This window comes from Paramisgurnus dabryanus, chromosome 1 (genome assembly GCF_030506205.2).
Source record: "Paramisgurnus dabryanus chromosome 1, PD_genome_1.1, whole genome shotgun sequence".
Taxonomy (NCBI): Eukaryota; Metazoa; Chordata; class Actinopteri; order Cypriniformes; family Cobitidae; genus Paramisgurnus; species Paramisgurnus dabryanus.
In genome coordinates, this window is record NC_133337.1 from 45,498,628 (window position 1) to 45,511,697 (window position 13,070).

The 13,070-nt window shown below is 36.1% G+C and overlaps 1 protein-coding gene and 1 non-coding gene across 2 annotated transcripts; both read right to left on the reverse strand.

Annotated features, from left to right (window-relative positions):
- Positions 1-569: 569 nt before the first annotated feature.
- fbxw10 (F-box and WD repeat domain containing 10) lies at positions 570-10,890 on the reverse strand. Its single transcript, XM_065262603.2, has 13 exons — positions 10,222-10,890; positions 9,516-9,758; positions 7,686-7,810; positions 7,398-7,511; positions 7,181-7,293; positions 6,760-6,963; positions 6,561-6,682; positions 4,488-4,642; positions 4,008-4,150; positions 3,739-3,897; positions 3,382-3,581; positions 2,949-3,140; positions 570-1,705 (listed from the first exon to the last, which is right to left on the reverse strand). The coding sequence occupies exons 1-13, from the start codon at positions 10,730-10,732 to the stop codon at positions 1,128-1,130; spliced, it is 2,859 nt and encodes a 952-aa protein (XP_065118675.2). The 5' UTR covers positions 10,733-10,890; the 3' UTR covers positions 570-1,127.
- Positions 10,891-11,680: 790 nt separating this feature from the next.
- trnag-ccc (transfer RNA glycine (anticodon CCC)) lies at positions 11,681-11,751 on the reverse strand. The gene has a single exon. It is a non-coding gene; the product is annotated as a tRNA-Gly (tRNA).
- Between the last annotated feature and the right edge of the window lie 1,319 nt (positions 11,752-13,070).

Consider the following 13,070-nt stretch of genomic DNA (forward strand, 5'->3'; position numbering starts at 1 on the left):
ATCTGACCCTGTTCAAAAATAATAATGCATCAAAATCAATGTTGCTACCCATCCCAGTGTCTTATAATAATAATCAAATGGTAGTTCAAATGTGTGGTTTTTTTATATTTAGTTTTTCTCTGTTAAAAAACATGGGTTAATGTAAACAAACTGGCATATAAAGGGTTACAATTTTCACAAATTTGTTTTAAAAGATTGAATCGTTTAAAGTGGAAAAAATATTGATGTGTAATATTTTTAGAGCATTTTTGGGAAGGTGTCATTTTTGGGCCTTAGGAACCTTTTTAAGGATCTCTTAAGGGTTAACCCATGGTTCCTTTAGTAAAACCATTGTTTTGTTAATAGTAATCAATACACCAAAAATTATGATAATTACACTTTATCACAAAAAACATGATTAATTTTTGTTAAAGGTTAAGTAAACTGTTTTCTCTCAAATAAATTTCTCACATTAAAATATTCCCAAGTTTAGCACAATAGGTTGTATATAATGAAACAAAAAACAAGATCTGGTCACCAAGAGAAGATTTTTGGGAGGACGATCGGTTGTACACTGCTGCCCCCTAGCATAAAACAAGTGTTAAATCGCCCCTTTAAATCCATTAAATCCCCCTTCACTGGTATAGATACTCTCAAGCAGAGAGTGAGGTGATGGGGTGGAGAAGGAATGCTGCAAAAACTGTCACGGGACAGAGGTGCGGGACGGGTACTGTAGCCTATATTAAGAGAGCTCTTTGTGCTGAGTAGTCGGTCTACATCAGTTAAATAAGCTTCATTAAACAAATATATTGAGAGCTCCCTTTCAAGATTATCAAACTTAAGATTTTAATTATTACAGTATATCAAATATGATCAAATCCTCTTTTATACACTTGTTGTAAGTGTTACAATTAGCAGATTAGCTTTGACAAAAGTGTCATGTAGCACAAGACCTACTGTAATCCACTTCACTGAAGATTATGGATGTGCTTCCAGGCATGGAAATCCCTGGCATGTGCTGTTGTCTGGTCTTCTTTTAAATAAAAGCCTCCAACTATGCATCCTTTCTCAGCCGGAAGACTCTGTGCTCACCGAACGGATCTAGTGAGTTGATACGTACAGTACTGGCCATCACAGCACACGTGGCATCATCTACGTGGCACTGGGGCTTTAGCAGGCAAACGCTCTGGAGGATTGCCATCTTCCCGGGATGTTGTGCTCAGTGGGGCAATTTTGGCACAAGCCACTTTCAATGGTCTTTGAAAGTGTTTGGGTGGGGATCTTTTGGTGCTCTCCGTCTCCAGCTGAGGAAGACTGTGGGAGCAGCCGGAGGTTTGTCTGGACTTTAGGAGGCGCTGAGGGTTGAGGTCCACATGGTTGCGGGTGGTGGATGGGGCGCCAAGTTTAGCTGACTTTTTGAAGGTGGTTATAGTGGGTGGCTTGCGAGATGATGGATGAGATGTTGTGCTTTTGGAGATTAGGGAAGCAGAGTCTTGATGCTGAGTCTCTCTTGATGAAAGCGGACCCCAGGCATCTCGTACTCTGGCATTCAGCTCCATATTAGACCTGGCAAGGTCACTGCATTGGCCCCGCTGGGAGCTGTTGACTCTTAGTAGAATTGAGTCAATGGTCACAGGATGGTGAGGGCCACGCTTTTTCACTCTTTCTATGAATGATTTCTCACTTTGGCTGAGCAGCAAGCTGTTGGTGTCATAAGTTTCCTTATCTGTAAATAAGAAACCCATCCTGAATTTGTATGAATGAACTTTAAAACAGTAAATAAAATAATAATTATAATAATAATTATTATTACTATATTGTTATAGTATTATTATTAATTCATTATTACAATCATCTGGCAATTAATATAATTTCAAGAAATTTTAAACAAATAAAAATATATATTTTTTGATTATTATTTCATCTGGCAATTAATATCATTTTAAGACATTTAAAACAAATATAAATGTATATTATTTTTACTATTATAATCATCTGGCAATTGATATAAATTCAAGACATTTAAAACAAATAAAAAATATATTATTTTTATCATCATCTGGCAATTAATATAATTTTAAGAAACGTAAAACAAATAAACATGTATATTTTTTTTCATTATTATAATCATCTGACAATTAATATAAAATCAAGAAATTTAAAACAAATAAAAATGTATATGTTTATTATTATTATCATATGGCAATTAATATAATTTTAAAAACTTAAAACAAATAAAAATGTATATTAATTTTATTATTTTAATCATCTGGCAATTAATATAATTTCAAGAAATTAAAAAATAAATAAAAATATATTATTATTATTATCATCTGGCAATTGATATAATTTTAAGAAATTTAAAACAAATACAAATGTATATTATTTGTATTATTATTATCATCATCTGGCAATTAATATAATTTAAGAAATTTAAAACAAATAAAAACTTATATTATTTTATTATTATAATCATCTGGCAATTAATATAATTTTAAGAAATTTAAAACAAATAAAAATTTATATTAATTTTATTATTTTAATCATCTGGCAATTAATATAATTTCAAGAAATTTAAAACAAATAAAAATATATTATTTTTATTATTATTATCATCTGGCAATTGATATAATTTACGAAATTTAAAACAAATACAAATGTGTATTATTTTTATTATTATTATCACCATCTGGCAATTAATATAATTTTAAGAAATTTAAAACAAATTAAAAAATATATTATTATGATTATTATTATCTGGCAATTAATATAATTTTAAGAAATTTAAAACAAATAAAATGTATATTATTATTATTCAATTATGAAATTAAAAATGTGTTAAGATCACAAAACAATTGCAATTTTTAGGAATGTTACATCACAAATTTACAATTTGGATTAGATACTATTGGGACCATATTCAAATGTAATTATTTTAAATGCCAATTATCTCCAAACTGTTCTCTTACCCAAACTGGTGATGGCACACCAAGGCTGTGATGTGCAGGTGACTTTACTTTTTAAGTCTTTTCTGCATCCACTGACAGGCCTGAGTGTTGAGAGATCAGATCGACTCTCAAATTGTTGATCGATGAAGGCCCTGTTTTGTCGATAAACCTGGAGCTTACGCCAGGTCGCCGCCCTTGCAGACTTTTGTGCATCTAACGGCACAAAAAACAGTGCGATGGATGTCAGCCACATCACCCATAACCATAAATCATTATAATATAAGCTTATTGTTGCAAATCAGGTAAGTAGGTTTTAAAGGTTTTTTATGCACTTGCTGAATAACTTTATTTTTTTAAGTCATGAATTTAAAAATAAATGTAATAAATAAATTATTATTATTATTGTGAAGAAATATTGCTCAAAGATTGCTCCAACATGCATGAAGCAAGATACCTCGTGCATGCTGCCTAATCCTGTGATGGCTTTTGGGGCAAGATCCTGAGCCCACCCGAGTCATCTGGTCTACGCTCTGAAGCCCACTGTCGGAGCTGAGGGACTGATTGGACCAATCCTTTACAGCAGAAGCAGAATAGTCCCACTGAACTTCTGCAAACTCTAGCATCAGTACATTGTCTCTGGTGTTCACCATTACACTGAGGGAATTACAGGAGACAAAGACGCATACATCAAATCTCATTACAGTGCAGGAGTGACTGTCTTTTCCAATTACAGACAATTATGTTTGCGTGACATTTTGGTGGATACGGTGCATCGATGTGAGTGGTATGACAGAGCTCAGAGTAAACTCACATGTTGTGGTGTGTGTGCAGAGAGAGGATTGGGCTCTGCTGCACATTTGTCTTGATGACTCTCAGACAGTCCCCATTTAGAAAGCTGAAGATCCGGATCTTTCCATCCATGCAGCCGGTAATTACGCGCAGAAACAGGAAAGACACTGTCAACACTTCTCTATGGATTATAATGAAAAACAGGCAGATAACTTATGGAATAACTCGACTGTGCAATTTGAAGTGTGTACCACAGCCAAAAGTGATGGTATGCACATCACAAGTGCTCACTTTGGATGCAAGAAGGTCCTCAAACTGTTCTTGAAGCTACAGTTGGTACTCCATGCTTTTACCGACCCATCTGAACCCCCAGACAGGATGTGCCACTGGTCAAGGCACAGACACAACACCGCCCCCCTGTGGCCATTTATTTGCTTGAATGAAAAGACAAGTGCAAAGAGAGAAAAGGCATGGCACTGAAGTATTATTTGCTCAAGGCTAAAAAGTCATTTGGAGGGCATAGATGACAAGCTGTTATTAACTAATATGCTAAATTGTGAACATATAAGCTTATCTACAAATAAAAACAGATTACTGTACTGCAGAAAACCCCCAGCTCATTTGTAGAGCATTGCATTAGCAGCATAAATGTCATGGGTTTGACTGTCATGGGACGCACACAATGATCAAATGTTTACATTGAATGCACTGCAAGTTGCTTTTGATACCAAATGCAAAAATGTAAATTTAAAGAAAAAAACAGCATCTTACCCTCATGAGTGATGCGTTCTCAATGTTCCACATCCTGACCAAACCACCAGCACAACTGCTAATCACCACAATTTCATCAATCTTCACACATGTGATTGGTTTAGGATGTTTAAATTTCAGATTATTAATGCATTTCCTGGTTAGCAGGTTCCACACTATGATCAACATAAACAAACATGTCAATTTAATTGGCACCCCACTGCATACATATGACTACACACTATTATCAGTAAAATTTTACAATAACATTGTATTTTTTAACATTAGTAAATGCATGATTTAACAATGAGTTTTTAGTATTTATAAATCTTTGTTAAAGGCGGGGTGCATGATTCTTGAAAAACACTTTGGAAAAGGGAGTCGGGCCGACTACCAAAACACACTTGTAGCCAATCAGCAGTAAGGGGTGTGTCTACTTACCAACATTGTTGCATGAGTTGCGTATGTGTGGGGCAGGTATATCAAAAAAAGGTCCAGATTTTATTGGGGTAGGGGGGTGTTTATGTTTAGGTGATTTCAAATGTCAACATTGGCGTTTAGAGATCATGCACCCTCATGTGCATCAACACATTTTAAAATGTACAACAATTGATTTTAAATTTAAATTCTGAAATAAACATGAAGAGAACAGAGGTCTTCAACCTTTTTAGGCAAAAAGACCCCTTTATGGAAAGAGAGGAGTAGCAGGAACCCCCAATACATGTATCAAATTAAAACTAGATTTAAATACTTTGCTATGATGGTTATGTTACATACTATAATAATACACATACTCTTAAATTCGCCATGAAACGGAAGAAACGATTGCCTAATTTTCCCCGTGGTGACGTATATCCGAGTAAAACCGGCTTTTGAAATGAAATAAGGCAGGGCTGGATTTGAATTGTCAACCGAGATCTGATTGGATTGTTTGGGTTGTGTTGCTAATTGCTAATCACAGCCATCTTCTCCCGAACCCACCTGCCATACCATATGACCGGAAGTAATGAGAGATCGTTTTGAGGAGGGGAGGAGATTTCCGTTTTTTTTTGATTAAAGATTATGCCTAGAAAATGTCAACTTTTAATTTTCTGTCGGTCTTAGTACACGATGTAACTACAGAAGAGTCAAGTTTTAAATAGGAAAATTATTGAAACTCTTTGGTTATTTTTTAGCGCAATGCTAATGGTCTAATGAGATTCAATGAATTATGCTAAGCTATGCTAAAAGTGGTAGCGCCAGACCCGGAGATCGGCTGAATGGATTCCAAAATGGTAAAAACAAATGTTTAACTCTAGGGGAGCTGGAAAATTAGCAAAAAGTGGAGTGTCCCTTTAACATACTACATAACATTTTAATTTCATGAATAGATTTTAACGTTGTACTTTTTATTTTAATAAAGTCTTAATTTTCATTTAAGCCTTATAATGCATTTTGTATGATGCCTAATTGTATAAAAAATAATCATATTTCTGAATTCAAACCGTAGTACCACCACAGACCCACAATGGCCTTCCCTGTTGAAGACCAATGCTATAGAAAAGGGGTGCGCATTCCTGGTCCTGAAGGGCCACTGTCCTGCAAAGTTTCATTACATTTTCAGGTGTGTTTGATTAGGGTTGGAGCTAAACTTTGCAGGACAGTGGCCCTCCCGGAACAGGAACGCCCACCCCTGCTATAGATGTACTGTATTGTTTATTCTTATTTCAATGTTTCCCAATCCTGGTCCTCAAGGACCCCCTCCCAGAATGTTTTAGAGGCCTCCTTATTTAACAGACCTTACTTAACTCAGCTTGTTAAGGAGAAGTGTTCACCACTTTGGAAAGAGGCTAATAAGATGAATCAGATGTTTAAGGAGACATCTAAAACTTTCTGGGAGGGGGTCTTCCAGGACCAGGATTTGGAAGCACTGTGTTCATGTTAACTAATGCATTAACTAATGTTACTAACAAATACAATCTTAATGTAAAGCATTTCCCTAATGTCCTCAAACTGTAAAAATTGTATATATGCATTTGCAAACAAAATCCATGTGTGTGCCTCCAGTACCTGTTTAAGATGAAATATGTTTTGAGAATGTTACTTGTCACCTACCTTTCACTCTACAGTCTTTGGCTCCAGACACCAGCCTATCTCCACACAAATCCAGGCAGTTTATAGTGCCAAAATGTCCATAAAAGAACATTGTGCAGACACCTGTCTTTAGGTTCCAGCATCTTTAAGACCAGAAATAAAAGTCAGCATTCTTTATTGCCCTACAGTTTATGATCTTAACCTGTTAGCCACATCTGACCTGATACTGAGGTCATAACTTGAGCTGATAACCAGATCTCTCTCTTCACAAACCAGAACTGCTCTAACGCTGCCCGCGTGACCCTTAATCTCTGGAGAAACCTCTTTTGATGAAGCAACATCCAGCAACCTGACGGTACGGTCCCTGGAGCCAACCACCACCAACTGACCTCCAGCATAATGCATGACTCTGCTGGGATCTTCTCTGTGTGAAGTAAATGATAGAAAGCATTCAATATCTGCAGTGAATAATCCAATCTATTATAAATAAATCTTTATATCTATTATATATAAAAAAATTATGAAAGCTTTGCCGTTTACAAAAATAATATCCAATCCATGCCAAGGGTTTAAATACCATGTTACATTTACACATATGTAAATTTTTAGTTTTTATATTATAAATTTTTTTAAACAGATACCTTTCCAGCAAGACAGAGACGTTATACACTCCACAGTACACATTTCGTTCTTCCATTTGGATCGTCTTAGTTTTAATCCCTTTATAAATATAATCAAAGTCTTGATGCTGTGACTACAAACAAAACAACTATGAATAGGAGTTTATTATTAGGATAAAAAAAAACATTGCAATGCAGTGTTTAATTGTGTATGCAGAACACAGAGATTTGTGTTTACCTTATGTTTGGGGAAAGATTCTCCATGCTGGTATTGCTTATCCTCCTCACTAATTGGCACTGGTACTTCACACATTTTGGCATAAAAAGGGTTGACCTTGAATTGGGAGTTACCCTAAGAATGTATACAAATCATAAGATTTGATGCTTTAATGTACCTTAAAGCACATATATACATGTACAATAAAATGTACACAGCAAGATTCAGTTGAACAACAATTGTAAATTATTTACACAATGTTGTTACAAGGTGAGATATTCAATAGTATTGTTTGTTAATTTGTATTACCTCCAAAATCATGGCCTGTTTTCCAAACCTTTTCACATCCATCTCTGCTAAAATCTCCTCTGATAGGAAATGCCAATGTCTGGACACACACCTGCAGCTGTATAGTGAGGCTTTGTCCAAAAGCCCTAAAAGTGATATTTAAAGATTTAAAGTTTATTAAAATTAAGCATCAAATTAACCCATTCAATATATCAACATTTACCACCTTAGTATCTAATAACTGTAATATACTGTATATATAAATAGATATGGTGTCTTAAAGATGCATTGTGTAACTTTTAGAAAGACCTCTTGACAGAAATGCAATATAATATACATAACTATGTTATCAGTGGTGTATAAAGACCTTACATAATGAATTGTATTGTTTTAATTACCTTAAAATGAGCTGTTTTTTTATTTTATATAATTACTATTTTACAGCATCATGTTTCTACAGTAGCCCTAAATGGACAAACTGCTCTATAGATTGCGTTTTGTCACTGCGTTGTCTCAGGTGATGACGTCTACACGTTAAAAAGGAGGGGTGAGCTGTGGACAGAGCCATTGCAATTCACAATCTCACCACTAGATGCTGCTAAAAACCTACACACAATACCTTTAAAAGAATAGTTAACCCAAAAATGAAAATTCTGTCACCATTTTCTCACAAATACAATGGTTGTATTTAAACCGTTAGTGGATCCCATTTACTTCCATTGTATTTTTTTCCTACTATGGAAGTGAATGGGGTTTGTAACAACACCAGAGTGAGTAAATGATGACCGAATTTTCATTTTGGGGTGAACTGTCCCTTTAACAAACTGGGTGCCATAGATTCCGGGTGAGATGAATTACTAATGGCGCTTTCCATTGCATTGTACTCCATGGTTTGGTTTGGGTCGGGTCAGCTTACTTTTGGGGGCTTTTCCACTGAGTACAGTACGCAGTACCCGATCCTTTTTTAGTACCATCTTGGTCGGGGTTCCAAGCGACCCGAGCTGATACCAAAACGTGATGCAAAAACACTGTACAGTAGATCACTGATTGGTCTGAGAGAATCGTCACAGCCAGCGTCATCGCAAAAATGTAAAAGATTAGCTTTACCTTCATGCTAGCTTGCGCTGCCTCAAGTAAACCTGTTGTCATCTTTGCTTTGTCGTAAGTTCCCAAACTCCCTTTTAGCGATGATAAACATCCACAGGTTGAGAATCAGGAACACCATAACAGTTTTTTTCCAGACTTGCAATTTGTGGCGGCACATTCGTGACGCGCACGTCCGCATTTATGCTTAAATGCAACTTAAATGAGGCTCAGTGGAGCGCGTCGACTAACACCACGGGTGTTTGTGCAGAAACTGTCATGTGAGACAGAGTAATAAACGCATTAATCTAGTTGTGGTGCTCAATTTTAATTTTGTGGCGGACTGAGAAATAAATAAATGTATGATGTCACTCGTATGATGTCACAGAAGTAGGCAGCGCAAATATAACGACACGCCTATAATCCCTCCCACTCTGAAGTGTTACTAAACTTGATGGAAAAGCTAACCAAGCCAAAGTGAGGTGAGCTGACCCGAACCTGACCCAAACCAAACCGTGAGGTACTATGCAATGTAAAAGCGCCATAATTCCTTTGTAGGTACAGTAGGATGTACTTTTAGAATGAGATTACTTCCACACAGGTAATAAACTTGTTAGTGTAGCAGTAAAGGTCTTGACTATTTCATGAGGATGTAAGCAATAGTGTACAAGCCCTTTGACATCCACCAAAAATATGAACTTACTTTAATGGCTAAAGTTTCTATTTGTCTTTCACATGTATTGGCTTCATGCTTGCCTTTTTACTTACTCAAAATCCTTTTCGCGATATACACTGGGAGTCTTCTAATAAAATCTCTATAGCGGCAGACCCCTGACCGAGACTTTGATGACCTAGGGAAGACAGTAAAGGCAGGGTCATCCGAGCCGTCTAATCCTGAATCTCTGTCTTTTCTTCTTGGATTCCAGATGCCCATCCTCCGAATATCCAGCTCTTCCGGCTCATTACAGTTAATCATGAGAGATGTGCTGTCCTTTGCTGGATGGCGGACTTCTATGAAATAAATGGGAGGCTTATATTATCATGAATGCATTTTAAATGTCTTAAAGTTGGCTATTTGACTGTATATCACAATAATGCTTGCTCAGAAAAAGGTACAAAAGCTGCGCTGGGGCAGCAGCACTCTTTCGAAAAGTACACCTTTGTACCTAATAGTTTACAATATTAGGACCTTTTTAAAGGGTAGGGTACCATCCCAGTGACAGCTTTTGTACCATTTTGCCTACATTATGTATGATATATAAAATCCACTTTAATTCCTGCAGTAGTGAGATGTATAATTTAGACATGTTTTTAAACTCCATTAGGTAAATGATAGTAGAGATGAAGAAGGATGAATAGTAGACAAGGAAAATAAATGTACTAGTTTAAGACAACAGTGGAGCAGCCCTACGGGAGAGTTTTTAAAAATATTATCAAATTGCATATTTCATATAGCATTAATTTGTATTCTCACCAGTACTGCTGAACCGATGACATCTGTGTTTTTCCCAGGCAATCAAGATGTGCATCAGATTTCCTAACATGTGCAAAAGGTGGGCATCACACAACGAAAAAACCCGCAGTAGATATTTGGACTTGCTCCATTCTGGGCTCTTCTTAAACCATTCCCAGGTATCCATCATGTCCATGTCATGTTCAGCTCTCCAGGCGCTTATAATCCTATCTTCAGATTTTTTTGGCTGGGCTCTGAACCAGGTGAAATCTTTCCCTGATGTAAACTGCAAGATCCTCTGAAGATTCTCCAGGATGGGAAGATTTTGGCACCTCACTAGAATACCAGTAAGAAATCTCTTCTGGGTTGCTCTGTCAGTATTTTGCATCCACTGGGTGAACTGGTGCAGTTTGTCATAGAGGACACAGGACTGACAGCGACAACAAACGCTAAACTTTATACTCTCTCCTCGACGTGACCATTCTGTCATTAAATTACCTGTTTCTCCGTTTAAACATCTCACGTCTGCCATCCTAATAATCCTGATATGAGCAGGATTTAAATCTGTGTAAGATTTAAACTTTAAATCGACGTTTAGGTCCACCGAGTTGTTTGAAACTTTAATTAGACCTCCCTAGCAAACTTCACGAGCTTGACGCTTGTGTTGCCAGGCAACAACAGGAGCGCGCTTCTGTTCAGTCTGTGCACCCGTCTACTTACAAAAGAAGCTGGTGATTTGTAACTTTAAATCATGAGAAACACAACACTAAAGATTTAGTCTAACGACAAAGCTAGATTAGAAGTGCTAGAAGTTGTCTAAAAGAGTGCTAACTTACAGTAGACGAGCTGAGCAGTATGGTTAAGGTTAAAACAAAAAATTAAATAAAATACATGTATAATTCATTGCATACCAATCGCATATTTTATAAGATGACGAATTTAGCCTCTCTATCGCCATCTCTGTTTGAAACATAAAATTGCTGGTTACTTAATTTGCGTACTTATTTATTTTTATATAGACATTTCCCGCGAAAGTGGACTTAACAGCTCAAAATATGTCGTCATTAAGCGTACCTTGTGAATATGGGTAAGAAGGTAAGCAGACAGTTTTGAATACTGACATATAACCTTCCTTGTTTATTTAAAAACTAAAAAGTTGGCCAAATAGTGAATGCTGAAATACATGCGAAAAAATCATTAGGCCTACTTGTTTAGATACAATACATACCGCATCTGTAGAGTGTAGCTATTGAATAATCCACAAATGAGATCTCCACCGTTTAATCTGTCGGTAAAGCGGTTGTGTGACGGCGCATTCATAAGGAAAAAATCTCCATGGTAAGAGTTTCCCGCCACAGTAGCTATAATAGTTCAAAGGTTGTGGCCTCTATTGGGGTCGCCTCGAGATGAACATGGGTAAGGAGTGTGTAAATTGGCACCAGTTGATTTCTTAATGACCATTGACTGGGATTATAATTTATGCGCCGCCCGGGAATCGAACCCGGGTCGCAAGAATGGGAATCTTGCATGATACCACTACACCAGCGGCGCGTGCGCGAGAATCCAGGGCTTTGATGAGGTAAATCAGTCGCGAATAATGTGATGGGAAGTCGTTATATTGCTAATGTTGTTTAGAAATACTGCAATTAATTGTAAAAATTGTAAAAAACAATAAAATTACATGCAAAATATCTCGTATATAAAATATGTAGTTTATAAGAAAAAAGTATTATACATACAACAGCACATAACCAAACATGCCAGTGGTCAAATTTTACAGAAAGATTGTACATATAAAACAACTGCACAGTGCGCATATAACATTTTTATTTTAATCTATTATTTCCAAATATAATATACATTTTAAAATGTTCAAAAATCGATAATTTCTTTCATTTGTCTTTATGAATAAATATTCAATTAAATAAATAGAAGAAGCATGACATATAATAATACAGCACGACATAAGAGGTATGAAATAAACAACATTGTACCAATCAGACAAAAATGTGGTTTTACATTAGCTTTTGAACTTAATTTCTTCCTTTTTGTGTTTGTTTTGTATTGTTTGTCGACTCGAGGCGCATGGGCATTTTTACTCTTTTCAGGAGACTGAAGTTCTTTGTTATCACCAAAAGAGATCGCTATTTCTTTACTTCTCACTGGAGCAATTATAGCCTCAGTATATTACAGTACACTACATTTTTACTAACTTCTCGTCTAGTGATGTAACTAAATGAGCAGATTGAGGTGAATGCCAATGAAAGAAAAAGGCTTTAGTGGATATTTCCTATTTCCAAATGTGACTTGCCATAAAATCTTCATAGGATGAAAAAACATATGACTAATAATGCAGTGACTAAGATTTTCCAAACACCAACATTTAAAATATACTGAGGGTTAAGGGTTTATGGCCGCTGAAGCAACCCAGTTAAAAATGGTACAGTCATCACGTGCAAAATTATGTAATTATTACTCTGGATATAGTGGAGATGTTATTTATTTAATGCTGGAAAACAGATGGTTTAAAAACTGATTGTTGTTAACATTTATTTATTTGTACTTAAATCTAGAAATTCCCATCAATCTAGCGAATTCAAATTATTTTGAATTGGTCAGATACAGTACATCATTCCTTATCATCTCCCATTGATTCTTCTCAACAGATGCTGCTGTAGTTTGGGACCTGGCAGAATTCCACATCATGCTTGCTCTGTGAGTTTGAAGGTTCTTCCTGTCCTGATGCAAATCATTGGTGCTCCATTTATTATTATTGCCTGTTATCTGTTGATACGCACCAGCCCAGCATTACAAAGACCAGCTATGTTGCAAAATGCAAAGTAAGTGCAATATATCAGAGGTTTACAGGG